A 15506-nucleotide genomic window follows, 5' to 3' on the forward strand; every position below is an offset into this window, starting at 1 on the left:
TTTAGTTTTATATCAACTATCAAAGTAGGGATCAAGGTTTCCATTAAATAAACAAGAGATATGGGCCGGGTAAGAACTATGCTGTGCGCATGTTTTTCATGTGTAAATTCCATCCAAGCACTTGTTGGGAGTAACCCCCAAGTATCACCATTATGACCAAAACAAGCTCTTCCTGACCAAAAAAAAAAAAAAAAAAAGCCCCAAGAGATTTGATTTGGCTCACTCCATGTTCTCCAGAGCATAAGGTCAAGAATACAGTGTGCACAAAATAAATTTTGCTGAACGAACAATCAATATTAGAGGTGGATTTTTTGGGTGTTTTTGATTTTGGACTTTTGGGGTTTTTTGGGTCACACCCAGTGTTGCTTAGGGCTTATACTGGCTCTGTGCTCAGGGACTACTCCTTGTGGTGCTGAGGGAACCACATCGTGTGCTAGGGATTGCATCTGAGTTGGTAGAGATTTTTTTATATGTATTATAACCACTTAATTCTAAATGTATTTGGTGCTAAACCATCAAAAGTTCTACTTGATGCATCTAAATCCTTTGAATGGCTTCCAAAATGAATAGCTACAACTGGAAGAGACTGTATCCTTTCGGGGAGATATCCAAATGATTTATTATTTTATTATGAATTTTTAGCTTCTTTCCAAAGACATCTTGAGAACTACCTTATAATTCTTGCAGTGCCAAGAATCAAACGCAGGCCTCAGATATACATGAAACCTACCTTTTGATTATAGGCATATCTTGAAAATATGCCTCTATGTTCCATTCCAAACCATTATATTGAAATTTTGTGGGAAATACTTTTGGTTTCCAAGTGCATACAGAATTTATACATATACAACATATACAGAATGTTCAGAAAGATTGTGTTTAAATAACACTTCACATACTATATTTTAAAAATGACTTTATTGGGGCTATAGAGATCCAACAACAGACCAAGTGCATACTTCGCATGTAAGAGGCCAAAGTTTGATTCCTGGAACTATACGATCCCCAGAGCACAGAGACAAGAGTAGTGCCCACCCTCCACAGTTCTCTCTCTAGCACCACCTGGGTGCAACATAAAAATAAACAAAAGTTTGCATCACTAAGAAATGCCACATGGTCCTCTGAGCACAGTGAGAAAACCAGAGCAGAGCTGAAAGTATTAGCTGAACACAGGGTATTTGCCCCCACCCTCAACTGGCAAGAAATTGAATGACACAAAATGCTATTTTTTTTTAAATGTTCATCATCTTTTCAGCCTTCAGCAACTCAAACTTTTTGTGACAAACTTCTTTCAATCTGTTAAAAAACACAGTATTGGGGCTGGAGCGACAGCACAGCAGGTAGGGCGTTTGCCTTGCACGTGGCCAACCCGGATTCAATTCCCAGCATCCTAAATGGTCCCCTGAGTACCACCAGCAGTAATTCCTGAGTGCAGAGCCAGGAGTAACCCCTGTGCATTGCCAGGTGTGACCCAAAAAGCAAAACAAAATAAAACAAAACAAAACCAAAAAACACAGTATTCGCAAAACCCAAAAAAGAAGTGCAATTAATGAAATACGCTACACTGATAAAAGTTCTGAACAGACAAAAAGTGTCTGAAAAAAGTTTATTCAATTTTAACCTCAAAATGTATTTTCATTTAATAAATAATCGCTAATAAAAGAAACTATATTTTTTTGAGTCTCTAAAATCTACACTTGCGGCATTACCTGGTAGAAAAACAAAACCAATGTGTGTATAAAAACAATATTGCAAATGTTCACAAATCAAGCACTAAAAATAAACTTAGAGCTAAGGATGTGGCTCAAGTAGTATTATATATGCCTTGCATAAGTACAGCCCCGAGTCTGATTCCTAGTACTACATGGACCCCACATACTGTCAAATGTGGCCCCTATAAAATAAAATGAATTCTAAAAGTCAAGAACAATATTAAAGGGGGCTGGATCAATAGCACAGCGGGTAGGGCATTTGCGCTGCATGCGGCTGACCCGGGTTCGATTTCCAGCATCCCACATGGTCCCCCGAGCACTGCCAAGAGTAATTTCTGAGTGCATGAACCAGGAGTAACCCCTGTGCATCACCGGGTGTGACCCAAAAAGAAATAAAAAATTAAAGGAAGGCCAGAGAGTGAGTACTGGAGATAAGTGCTTGCCTTAGAGGCAGCTGAATTTGGCTACAACACTGGTACAATTCCCCAGCACAACAAACCCCTTGGGCCTGCAGAAGCCCAGTTTTGATTCAACACCAAATGATCCCTCAGAGCACTTCCAAGAATGGCCTCTAAACATTGCCAGGTAGCAGCCCTAAAAATAATAAGCATAAAAACACTTTATTTTGGTAGTGGTATAGTAACTTTGTATGCCAAAATACACAAAGTCTGGGGCTTGGACATGATTCAGTAGTGTCTCAGTAGTGTAGAACTTGTTCTGCATGCATAAGACCCTAAAGTTTGGTTTCTAGCACCAAAAAAAAAAAAAAAGAAGAAGCACAAACACTAAGACTGTTGAAAATACATACATAAAATTAAGAGACCAGGAATATGATGCAAGTGATAGAACACATGTCTTGCACATATGTGCGGCCCTGAGTTTGATGCCTGACAACACATGGCACCCCAAGCACCACTAAGTGTCCTTATAACAAGAACAAAACACTTAGTACTCACCAATGTAATGGAAGAGAAGACAAACTGAAGAGTTATGAGGTGTGCTTATTTACGCCTATTACTTTAGTCTTGGGTTCACTGGCTCATTTCTTTTCTTTTTGCAGGGAGGGATCACACCTGGTGGTACTCAGGGATTATTCGTGGTTCCATTCTCAAGGAACATTCCTGGCAGTGACGAAGCACCTGTACTATTTCTCTGGCCCCTCACATCTCATACTTGAACGATTTTTAAATCCTTAGCCTTAATACTGACAGCCTAGTAGAAGTACACCAAATTGGATGGGAAAGTAGTGTAGAAGCCAATTAAGCTCAATAAACAAAAACAGTAACACAGAAAGCTCACCTAGTAATAAACAGCTCAGTAAACTCTCATATTAGGACTTAATAACCCCATAATGAGACAACAATTTTCACAAATTTACTTTAACTGAAGTATCTCTCAGTAATTCCATTAAACCATGGAACTGTTTTGCTCTAATAAGCAATATGTAGTAGTTTTGCTTGCCGGGAAAAAGGCACAGGGGGTGGGTGGGAGGCTGAGAACATGGTATTGGCAAGGTCACACTGGTGGTAGGATTGGTGTTTGAATATTGAATGCCCGAAAACACCTCTATTATGAATAACTCTGTAAACCATAGTGTTTAAATAAAGTTAAATAAATTTTTTAAAAATCTTATACCTAAAAAGTTTATTTTGCTAATTATATGAACGTGCATATTTACATTCATGTAAAACATTTGCTGTGTGAAGTTCTTATTTTCTAAAAGAACACTATGTTTAAGTTAAAAAAAAAATGAAGGCAAGAAAAAAAAATTACTCACCAATGCAATCTGCTGTTTAATACGCTCTCGGGCTGCCCTATCTTCTGCCTTTTCTCTGTTCCTTTCCTCTAACATTCTTTTTGTTAATTCTTCTTCTTGCTTTCTTTTATAATCCAACATCTCCTTTCCGGTTTTCCTCCTTTCAATTTCCTTCTTAATCTCCCTCTGAATTAAAAAGAAAATGAAGTTTTATGAGCCCCAAACCAAAGTATTGATTTTTCCTATTATTTTATATGTAAGCAAAAGCTGGTTATAGGGTGTAACTAATAAAATAATAAACTTCAGAAAATGTAAGGACCTAGGTGAATTTAATACAAAGAATTCATGGTCAACTGTCAACTATAAATCTTTGTCAATGGCTTAAGTTATGATACGGTCAATGTATTTTGAAAGCCAGCTGAATGACAGGCCTTTGGTCTCCAAGGTCAATAAGGTAATCATTTATTTGGCATGAGAAAAAAATACCTAAGACAAGGTATCATTTAGGTGCACTGAAATGCAACAACATGAGAAGAAAAAAAATAAGCAAAAACTCTAGTTTTGATTAAAAGAAAAAAAAAGATTGAGTTTGATTTGATTCACAACCAAACATTTAGATTCAAGTTCCTTTATTCTTAGTGAAAAGACTCATGGGGAGAAATAAATGACCCAATTTATTCAAGCAATTTATAGTAAAGTAAAGTAAAGGCCCTCCCGTTGATCGTCAATTTGCTCGTGCGGGCCCAGTAACGTCTCCACTGGAGACTTTGTTGTTACTATGTTTGGCATATCGAATACGTCACAGGGGTATACAAGTCTACAATAAAGGGAAGAATTTCATTCCCTTTACTATACAACAGTGAACCATACTAAGTCATCATAAGTCTACCACCAAATTGATTAAGAAATCAAGTTCTCTCATTTGGGTCTGGAGAGATAGTTCAGTGGGTTAGGTGCTTGTGTGGTATGCAGCTAATCCAGGTTCTATCCCTGGTATCCTATCTGGTCCCCCAAGCCCCACGAGAAGTAATTTCTGAGTGCAAAATCTGGAATAAGCCCTCAACATCACCTGGGTGTGGCCCAAACAAACACACACGCATAATTCTCTCACTTAAGAGAAGAGTATTAGTACAGTAAATGGACTTTACCTGTTCTTCCTCTTTCCTTTTCTCTTCTCTCCTTTCTTCAAGTTTTTTGGTTAGTCTGTATTTTAAAAGGATATTTATTAGTTAAAAAATATAGTGGATATACAAACAAAAAAAACAAAAAAGAAAATCTCCTAATGGCAAAACAACAACTTACCTTCCTGGCCCCAATTCCATTGGAGAAATTCATGAATCAATGAAAGACCATCAGAAGCCTATCTACAGGCTCAAACTCTAGTGAGCTTGCTATTAGCTCCCTCTTTCCCACTGATCTACATCTTTTAAAACAGATACATTTTCATATACAAATGTTTTATCCCTTATATAAAAGCATTAATATAGCTTAAAACGTTTTAAAACCAAAGCATGTACATAAAATACTAATACTGATTCATCAATTAAAAATCAATAACTGAGGTAGAGGAAAGAGCTCACAAGGGTGAAGAGTAAGCGCTGCATGTGTGAGGTTCTGCTGGCCCAAACAGTGTGGCAATACACTGCTGGACCCGAGCAGTGTAGCTCTCAGGCCTGTGTCATCTTACTGAGTATCACTGGGAGTGGCCCACAGGCACAGCTGGGCACTGCTGACATGGTATTTAAAATGCCTCCTTTGCAGGCTCAGGAGTTCAAATTCCTAGTACTGTCACATGTGCTAAGTACAGTCGGAGCAGCTGTGCTGTATGAGCCTGGCATCTCTACAGTCTGTGATCCTTGGTACCACAAATAATTTCCAGCCACATACTAGCCAGGTGTGTTTAAGCAGCTCCGAAGAACCCCTGGGCAAGCACCAAAGCTAAAAGGATGTGCAAGCACAAAAGCTAGGACTGGCAACAACATACAGTCATATGTGAGGATTGCAGTGTCGTAAGCGGGTGTGAGGTCACAGTCATCCCCAGTGAGTGCTACAACTGTAATTCGTGTAATAAAACTGAAGAATATGAACCCCCGGTAGTAAGCATATGTGCAAATACCACGACTGAAGGAAAACTACCTATATGAGCAGTGTGGCCAAGTGTGTGTAAACACTCTAATCCTATGTGTCAACTTGCATAGCATCATAACTAAAAATGCATGAGCACCATAGCCAGGGATGTGGGCAACTCCCAATTATGCAACAGTGATGAAGATGACAATGAGGCAGGTGTGCAGGTTGACGGAGCTGAAAGACCATAAAAAAGTTATAGAGTAATAAAATTCAAACACAAATGGAGCTGGAGAGATATCTCAAAAGACTGAAGCACATGCCTTCATGCCGGAGGCCAGGGTTTGATCCCCTGTATATTGCATGGTAGCCTCAACACTGCCATGAGCAACGCTCAAGAATGGAGCCTGAAACAGACCTGAGCATCACTAGGTGAGGTCCAAAATACAAAGAAAAACATAATAATTCCTGTGGCAGGATAGAGGGCGGTAGAGTGCCTGTCCCACAAATGTGAGTATGGCGAGGCCTGACTTCAATCCCTGGTACTGCCTTGCATGCCTGAGTGTGAATCTAGCAGCTCTGCTACTGTGGATCCCTGGTGCCACACAAAGCATGTGATCTCTGGGGCATCACAATAAACTGTGCTCCGAACAGAAACAACAACAAAGGGAATGGAAGGGAAAACATGAAACAAAAGCAACACAATGGTTCTGGGAGAGGGATATAACTCAATGTCTTGCATGCATTAAACCCCGGGTTCAATCTCCACAACCATCTAGTCCAGTAGTAATTCCTGAGTGCAGAACCAGGAGTAACCCCTGAGCATCACTAGGTGTAGCACCAAAACAAAACAAAACAAAACAAAAATAACAACTATGAGAGGAACAGAGAAAGGCTCAACAGGCTGGAACACATGCTTTGCATGCAGAAGGCTCAGGTTCCATCCCCAGCACTGCATGCTTCCCCAGTAATGAGCTGGGCGGGGAGGGGTAGTAAACCCCTAAATACTGTTGGGTATGGCCCCATACCAAAACCCGCCAAAAAAAAAAAACTAACAAAAAAAAAAACTTAAAACAAAGATTCATAGAAAAATTAAAAGTATGTATTAGAGAAATAAAGGGGATTTGTGTAATATCTCACTGTTGAGAATTATAAATTAGTATAGTCAACCCTAAAACACGAGCCAAAACCTAAAACACCAAAACTCCCACTCAGATAAATACAGCCAAAAGATGTATTTACCGTGTAACCTGGATAATGGATCAATGGCTAATGTGCCTACGCACTGCAAGCTAGACTCCACTAAAAACCGTTCTCAAACCTACACAATCTACACGCATAAAGACCTCAAAATTAGACCAGAATCCATAAAGTATACTGAGGAATAACTCCAGAGGTGTGCTGGATGGAACTGGAGAACATAATAAAAAAGTCAGAAGGAAAAGGACAAATGTCAGATGATCTCATCTGTGATATGTAGAGAAACAAAATATGAGAACAGACAGTGACTATGATACTTGGTCTTATATTACAAAACTTAAATTATCAAGCAGTAGGGGGAAGGCATGAGGGAGAAGAAAAAGAAAAGTAACAAAGTAACAAAAAGAATGGAGGATGAGTTTTGTGCACTTTGATGATGGTAAAGGTCCAGTAATTTTGACATCAAAACCATACACATGAAAACTATTATAACCGTGTTATCTAAATTACAATAAAACTTTAAAAAGTTATTTCTTAATTAAAAATAAATCTCTAACAGTCTGGAACACAGCACAGAGCTTTTTGTGTGATGCACTGAGTCAATCTCCGGTAGCATACATGTACACACATACACAAGCACCCTTACGTCTGTGGTTCCTCCTTCTCCTGAATTAAGTGTTTAATGCTCAGTGACCAGCATTTGCTACTTCGGAATAAAGAGAGGGAAAGATGCTAATTCCTGGGGCTGGAGAGGTGGCACATAAGGTAAGGTATTTGCCTTGCATTTGGCTATGATCATGTTTCAAATCTCCAGCACCACATATGGGGTTACGATGGACGTAACCCTGAATCAAATCCCCAGCATACATATGTCCCTTGAGCACTGTCAGGGTTACTCCTGAGCACAGAGCCAGGTGTGGTCCAAACCTTCCCACCATCTTGGATTCCACCAAAAGGCTAATCCCTATATTAGATAAAAAAAAAAAAGACTGGACGCTACTAAGAAACAACAGAAAATAAAATGAAACAACAGAAATTCCCTTTCTGAGAATATCTGACCACAACCCCAAACCTGTTTTTTTTCTATATCACCTCAAGTCTCAAAATCATTTTCTGATATTACAGTCACTTCACCCCCCATCTCCCACATAACCCCCACAGAGTAGAGCAAAGAAGAATGTATAGTTGCAAACTTGGTGTGAACAACACAGAAGGAAAGAAAGGAATAGTTACTGAGAACTCTGGTTACCCGATGCTATTCTTCCAACCTTCTGACATTTCCTCATCACTGGGAAAGGATCCAGCCTGCTTTTCTCATCTTTTGGCACTACCCCAACTCCAATTAAGAACAATCAGAATTCTAGGTTTTGCAAAAATGAGGCTGATTTTTTACTGAGTCATGAGTGAACCCAAGTATATAATGTCAGTGATTATTGGGGGAGGTGTTGTTTGGGGCCACATCCAGTAGTGCTCAGGGACTATTTTTGGATCAGTACTCAGGAGTGACCCATGCAGTGCTCAGGGGATCATATGGATCATATGTTCAGGGATCAAACCGGGTTGGTCAAAGTGTCTGCATGCAAGACAAGGGCCTTACCTCCTGTACTATCTTTCCGACCCTGTCAGCGATTATTTTGAACCTTTCTTTATTCCCTTCACAGCATCTACGTGAATAAAAAAAGTTATCTCGGACCAGGGAGATAGTTCAAAGGGCTAGTATATAATGCTTTGCATGCAGTAGGACTGGTCCGGTTGCCGGCATCCAATGTATGGCCCCTAAAACACCAAGAGGAGCAATCCCTGAGCATACTTCACTAAGGATCATATTTTAGTTTTGGGGGCCTAGTGAAGCTCAGAGCTTACTCCTAGCTCTGTGTTCAGGGATCACTCCTGGCAAGGTTTAGGGGACCATATGGGGTGCCAGGATTTGAACTGGGGTTGGTCACATGCAAAACAAGCACCTTACCCCTGGACTATCTCTCTGGCCCAGAATTTCTTTTAACTTCCACGTAACCCTAAATGGGGTTTTAAGTCAGGAAAAAGAGAAAATTCCTGCTATAGATTTATCATTATTTATAACTTTCATGAATCAGAATGTAAGACAATGATTTGATAATAATTATACTAAACTAGAAAATATAAATCAGAAATTTTATCTGATCATTAGAATGCATGACATTTAGTAGATAGCCCCTTATGCAAAACACAGACTTCAGTTCATTAAGAGTAAAATTAGCTAAAGTTTTTACTGATCTGTAATTTCCATAAAATTAAAATCACAAGTGGCAGATGAAAATACACACAGGCATATACACACACACGCATACACACAAACACACACACACACACATCAAAATATCACCAAAAATTATATGAATGGGTGCAGGGATATGTATCAGTTTCATGGATAAGGCCTTAAGTTCACTCTCTAATACCATCCAACACGCAAAGGTCAATTTTAGTAACACTGCATTTATGACCCTTGGTGCCTCAATAAGTGTGGAACCTCCAGTAAGAAGGATCAAACACTTGTGGCTTTCTCAACAACAGCACTGAGAAGGAACAGACTTACAACTAACTTGTGACTTCAGAAATACAGAAGATATTTACTTACAAAATACAATCTTTTTTTAAACTTTTTTTATTGACTCACTCTAAGATAGACCATTACAAAGCTTTTCATGATTGGATTTCAGTCGTACAGTCAGAATATAATCTTTATGATCCAAATAAGTTGGTTGGGTACTGAAAAACTCTACCCCCAAATTCTAAAACTTACGTGTATAATCTTAGCTTTAAGTCAAATAACAGAAATAACTAAAACCCACAGTCTTTTAAATAGTATTGGCAAAAATAAAATCAAACCTTTCTACTCTGATGGAGAGGTCCTCTGCAGGTCTTTGATTTGAGCATCCACTGGGTTCCTGAGATGACACAGCATGGTCTGAACTTTCTCCTCCTTAAATAAAGGGAAAAAATATAAGAATATTGTGGTTACTGCTACATTTTTACAAAGTACAAAGCATTCATCAATAATCTTGCATCTCAGAGGCTGGAGCAATAGCACAGCGGGGAAGGTGTTTGCCTTGAACGCAGCCGACCCGAGTTCGATTCCCAGCATCCCATATGGTCCCCTGAGCACCGCCAGGAGTAATTCCTGAGTGTAGAGCCAGGCGTAACCCCTGTGCATCGCCAGGTGTGACCCAAAAAGCAAAAAAAAAAAAAAAAAAAAAAAAAAAAAAAAAAAAAAAATTCTTGTATCTTAAACTTCAAATGGATTGGACAAAAAATGAGCTTTTTCTAATTTTGAAATCTGGATCTGAACATATTAGTAACTGAGGACCATTAAGGTAAAGGTAAAAGGAAAACATGAAGAAATAGGGGCTGGGAGCAAATATTACAGTGGGTAGGGTGGTTTGCCTTGTACACGGCCAACTTAGGTTTGATCCCTGGCATCCCAGCCGGGAGCAAGCACCACCAGGAGTGAATTCCTAAGTGCAGAGCCTAATGTTGTCCAACTTGGGCCTGGCAGTGCTGGGGCCACCAGGGCCATAGTTAGAGATGCTCAGGAGGACCACTCAGTGCCTCCACAAGCAAGGTAAGTGTGTCGTCCCAGCCCTAGAAAGATTTATTACTTAAACTAAATTTCAACTGAATGTCATGTCACTGGGAGTCAACTGCAGGCTTCCTAAGCCCTATGAACTAACAGCAAATTATGGATTTATTAACAGCAAATTTGGGACTATTAAGAAAGTTACTGAGGGACCAGAATGATAGTACAACTGGTAGGGAGTTTGCCTTGCATGTGGCTGACCCCTGTTCAATCCCCAGCATCCCATATGGCCCACTGAGCCCTGCCAGTATGAATTTCTGAGTGCACAGCCAACCATAACTCCTAAGTATTGTCAGATGTGGCCCAAAAACAACAACAGAAAGAAAGAAAGAAAGAAAGAGAGAGAGAGAGAGAGATAGATTACTGAGGGGCCAGAGAGAGTACAGGGGTTAAGGCACATGTCTTGGATGTGGAAGACCTAGCTGATTCCCAACATCATGTGTATCACTGAGTACACTCAGTACAGTTCTACTGGGTGTCGTCCTGGTGGACCCCAGGCCCCCTAAGACCACTGGGCCTGAACAATACTGGGAATTGCCACAGGATTTTTCATTGCTACCAAACATGTTACCACCTCCTCCCCCATTCAGAAAAAAAAAAAGGTGAAGAGTCATACAAAAAAGAAATGCTAAAGGAAATATGTCATGCTAAAAGGCAATAATAAGAGAAATACAGCTGAAAGGAATTCAGAATTTTGGAAATACGAGGCTGAAGCAGGAAAGGTGTTTGCTTTGCATGCAGCCAATCCGGGTTCAATCCCTCAGTTTTCTAAAATCCCATATGGTTCTCTGAGCCTGTTAGGAGTAGTTCTTGACTGAGGAGCCAGCAATAACCCCCGAGCATGACTGGGTCTTGCCCCAAAGTCTTCTCTGCCCCACCTCCCAAAAAATTCTGAAATAAAAGAATTTTGGAAATCATGTAAATATTTAGCTGCATATGAGCTACACTGATAAAGAGACTCCTAGGTCTATACACATTAAAAATCTGAGTGACCTTTGGAGATGAAACTTTTGCCTTGCACGCAGCCAACATGGCCGACCCGGGTTCGATTCCCAGCATCCCATATGGTCTCCCGAGCACTGCCAGGAGTAATTCCTGAGTGCATGAGCCAGGAGTAACCCCTGAGCATCGCCGGCTGTGACCCAAAAAGCAATAAATAAATAAATAAATAAACAAAATCACTTAAAAAAAAAAAAACTCTTGTTGGGGCTGGAGAGATAGTACAGCAGGTAAAGTGCCTGCCTTGTATACAGCCCACCTGGGTTTGATTCCTGGGACCCGAGATGGTTCTCCAAGCACCACCAGGAGTTACTTCCTGAGTGTAAAACCAGGAGTAACTCCTGAGAATCACCAGGTGTGACCCCAAAACTAACAATAACAAAAAAAGACTGCTGTGAAGGAACTTGGTACTGTTCCTTATATACCCAAATACTATCATACATTATATTCCAAGCAGAACTAAAGTTAATGGCAGAATTGGAAAAATAGCTCAATAGATTAGAACACATGCTTTACAAAAAAGTCCAGGTTTAACTCAATCAGGTTGCACCAGAAGTGATTCTCAAACAAACCGGGAGCAGCCCAGAAATCAAACTAAAAAGTTTTTTAAAAAAAGTTAATGACATATTATAGGGCCTCAACTCAGTATTAGGAAGAATTTTTCTAAAAATCAGGAATTTAACAATGGAATAAACTTCCTAGCAAGGTAATAAACCTCCTATCATACACTGTATATAAGCAGAACTTTGATGATTTTTGTCACAAACAATTCTAATCAGTCCCTTAATAATACAATCTTTCTCTTGCTGGAATCAGAGATAGCGGACATAAAGTACATTAAAGTGTATTAATGCACTTTACATACTTGCCTTACAATACAATCAATTCTGGTTCAATCATTGGTATCACAATAGCGCCCTGAGCATTGCCAGGGGTCAGGTCATTACTGAGCACAGAACCAGGTAAATCATGTAATCCCAGAATCCCAGAACACCACCCAGTGTGGCCCAAATAACCAAATAAAGAGGATGGAGAGAGTGGGGTAAGCTACTTGCCCTGAACACAGCTGACCTGAGTTCAATCCTATGCAGCCCATATGGTCTCTGCGGCCACCAGGAGTAATCCTGAGCACAGAGCCAGGAGTAACCCCTGAGCACCACTGAGAGTATCCAAAAAACCAGAAACAAACCCCCCAAAAGAGCTCCTGTTCAGTTAAAAAAAATTCTCGGTCATTTTTTATTAACCTACAGACATCTCTTATTTCTGTAAGATTTTATAATATCTTCATTTTGATTTTAAAATGCAAATTCTATTCTCTTAAATGTATAGAGGTAATAAAAACAATTTCAAATCTATTAGTATGGATATTTCAAAATTTTCTAGGCTGTCCAGGCTCATGTGAGCCTGTTCTCATGCTCTACCTTCTAAAGGGTGGTTTGTGTAGCCTCTGGTTATGAGATGGCTGCCAGAACACATGCAGTGAAGCTAGAGTTTTGTGACAGGAACTTGAAGATGAACAAGGCCACTCACTGAGAGCAGGAAGAAAAGGAAGGTCCTGAGCTGAGAACACCTTTCTCTGTCTAGGTTTTAAGGTTCTGGTCAGAGTCACTTAATTCTAAATTCATGCATGACTTCCCAAAAGGTACGTTTGTGAAGGTAAATAGAGAGGGGGGTAAGAAATCCTGCGGGCTGGGAAGGAACTTATAAAACCACTCAATTACAATTAGAATCCCTGAACAAAGGCAGAAATTACATATCAACTCTTGCCTATTAATGTCTGAAGGGCATATTTATATACTTCTCCTCTTTTACCACTAAATGATATGCATTTAGACAAACCATTTAACATTTTAAACAAACTGAATGTGAGGAAGAGGGGATAGTATTTTTAAAGACATTAACCCATAGCCTCTAAAGAGGCAAAAGGAGTACTTCTACTATACCCAAAGGGTACACTAAAAATTACCTGTTTCAGAATTTGACTTTGCATCAGTAGTGGATGATGGCTCACAAAGTTCTACATTTCTGGACTGAGCATTTTCAGAAGTGTTGTTAGGTTCAAATGAGGTGGATGGAGTAGAGACTGAGTTTTCTGACTGGCTGCCATTTGCTACTGTTGCTTCTCCTTTTAAAGAGTGCATCTAAGGAGAAAACATATTGAAACTTAGTTGGTAAGAATCTAAAATAATCAAGGTAGATGAAACCAAATATGAGTAAACCTATTTATACTCAGTAGGAGGTAAAGAAAAAATCTTTCAGGCCAATGAAAGAGCTGGAGCACAAAGTCTAAGGTCCAACCCCCAAACACCTCCAGGTCTAGCCCAGGCAGTGCCTAAAACTGCCGGGGAGACACAAAAACAAGCAAAACTCAGAACATTTTCTAAGAAGATGATACTAAATAAATGTAATACAAAACATGATATAAACACATTGTGAATGAACTCTAGTTATCTTATAACAAGAGCTAAAAGGTTTTGTAAGGTCCAAACTGATTTTCATAGACTTAAAAGCTAGGCTTTTTTTTTTTTTTTAAGTTGCAGGCTATATATAATAGTCATTTGCTTAAAGTGAATACACATGGGAAGCTGAGTATGGTCTTTTAAACATAGCAAGGAAGCAGTATGCCATCAGTTCTCTCTTAATAATAACAGGGACTCTCTTAATAACATTTACATGCTTTATGTGGTTGGGTGAGGGAAGAAAAAAAAAGTGAAAATAAAGAAGCCATTCAAGTATACAGGAACCTTTCAACTTTATAATGCTATTTACCAGTCCAGGAATACAGTATTTAACTTCTATTAAGAATAATGGCATAAAAAAAAAAAAGAAAAGAATAATGGCATGGCAGGTTCTTAAATATTCAGAGTGGTTCCAAAAATATTATAAAATTCCTGGCATATTGTTTTCCCACATTTATAAAAAGACCGATTTGCGTCCTTCACGCCCTACCGAGGTCACGAGTTGCCCCCCACAAGCGGCTCTCCAGCACAGCCATGGCCCCAGAGGCAAAAGGACTTAATCCAGAGTCCGGCAGCTTGTGGCAGAAAAGTGAATGGTCCATGCATTAAACTATGGCGCCATGCCTCCCCGGAAGGGAGTGTTGCTCCCTTCGACCTCCGCACCGCCACCCCCAGCAGCAAGATGGCCGCTGCCTCAGAGATTATAGAAAAGCCAGGTATGAGCTGGTGGTGACGGGGCAACTGCAGTCTCATGGGCAGGGGGGTGGTACCAGCTCATCCTCCACACCTTACCGAGGTCACGAGTTGCCCCCCACAAGCGGCTCTCCGGCACAGCCATAACACCAGACACATAGAAACCAATCTCATTAATTATCTGGCTCTTTGCAGAAATCCAAAATCGCAGCTGCGTGACATTATATGATTCTCATAACCAGCTATAGAAAACAAGTATTTCACAATGTCTTTTCAGCAATTCTGATTGTTGGGGGGGAATTCTAAATAATAATGGATGGTGCATCTTTTGTCGAAATAATAAATGTAATCAATGTAGAGAAGAGTTAAGTAGAAATCATCTGCCCCACAGGCATTGGGAGAGGGGTATATTGGGGTTCTTGGTGGTGAAAAATAAGTACTGGTGAAGGGAAAGGTGTTTGATCATCCTATGACCGAGACAAACCTGAAAGCTTAGCAACTTTCCCCACAGTGATTCAATAAATAAATATAAGAAGAAGAAAAAAAAAGACCGATTTGGTTCCTTCTTACCTGTCGGACTTTGTGAATTCTGGTAACAAGTTCATCTGCAGAAACACTTCCTGCTATTACTTCCAACGGAATTCCACTGTCTCCAATAAAGAAGCTGGATGGAACACACACTACAGGATCTGTACAGTTTAATTAAGTCTTAACAATTGATGGGAGACAAAGGAATATATATACAAAATGTGACTGCTAATAAGGCAAAAAAAAGTCACCTATAAATTTCACAATATAATCTGTTGGATTACAGTTCTAAGGGGTACTGATTTACACCCATCAAGTGCTCTTGAGGAACACCCAATTCCATCAGGTCTGCCTAATTCTCTGTGTTTATCTTGTTTTGTCTTTTGCTTTTTGGGTCACATTCGGCTATGCACAGGGGTTACTCCTGGCTCATGCACTCAGGAATTACTCCTGGCAGTGCACAGGGGACCAAATGGGGT

General features: G+C 39.8%; 1 protein-coding gene across 1 annotated transcript in view; it reads right to left on the minus strand.

Moving 5' to 3' along the window:
- The window catches only part of UBXN4 (UBX domain protein 4), a 44205-nt gene that overhangs the window by 12951 nt on the left and 15748 nt on the right, over positions 1-15506 (minus strand). The window contains exons 4-8 of the mRNA XM_056117524.1: positions 15070-15188; positions 13314-13488; positions 9601-9694; positions 4617-4671; positions 3490-3654 (exon numbers count right to left, since the gene is read on the minus strand). Of these exons, the coding sequence (XP_055973499.1) occupies positions 3490-3654; positions 4617-4671; positions 9601-9694; positions 13314-13488; positions 15070-15188 (608 nt within the window). The remainder of the gene's footprint in view (positions 1-3489; positions 3655-4616; positions 4672-9600; positions 9695-13313; positions 13489-15069; positions 15189-15506) is intronic.

The sequence above is a fragment of the Sorex fumeus genome, unplaced genomic scaffold (genome assembly GCF_029834395.1).
Source record: "Sorex fumeus unplaced genomic scaffold, SorFum_2.1 ptg000035l, whole genome shotgun sequence".
In the NCBI taxonomy this organism is placed as follows: Eukaryota; Metazoa; Chordata; class Mammalia; order Eulipotyphla; family Soricidae; genus Sorex; species Sorex fumeus.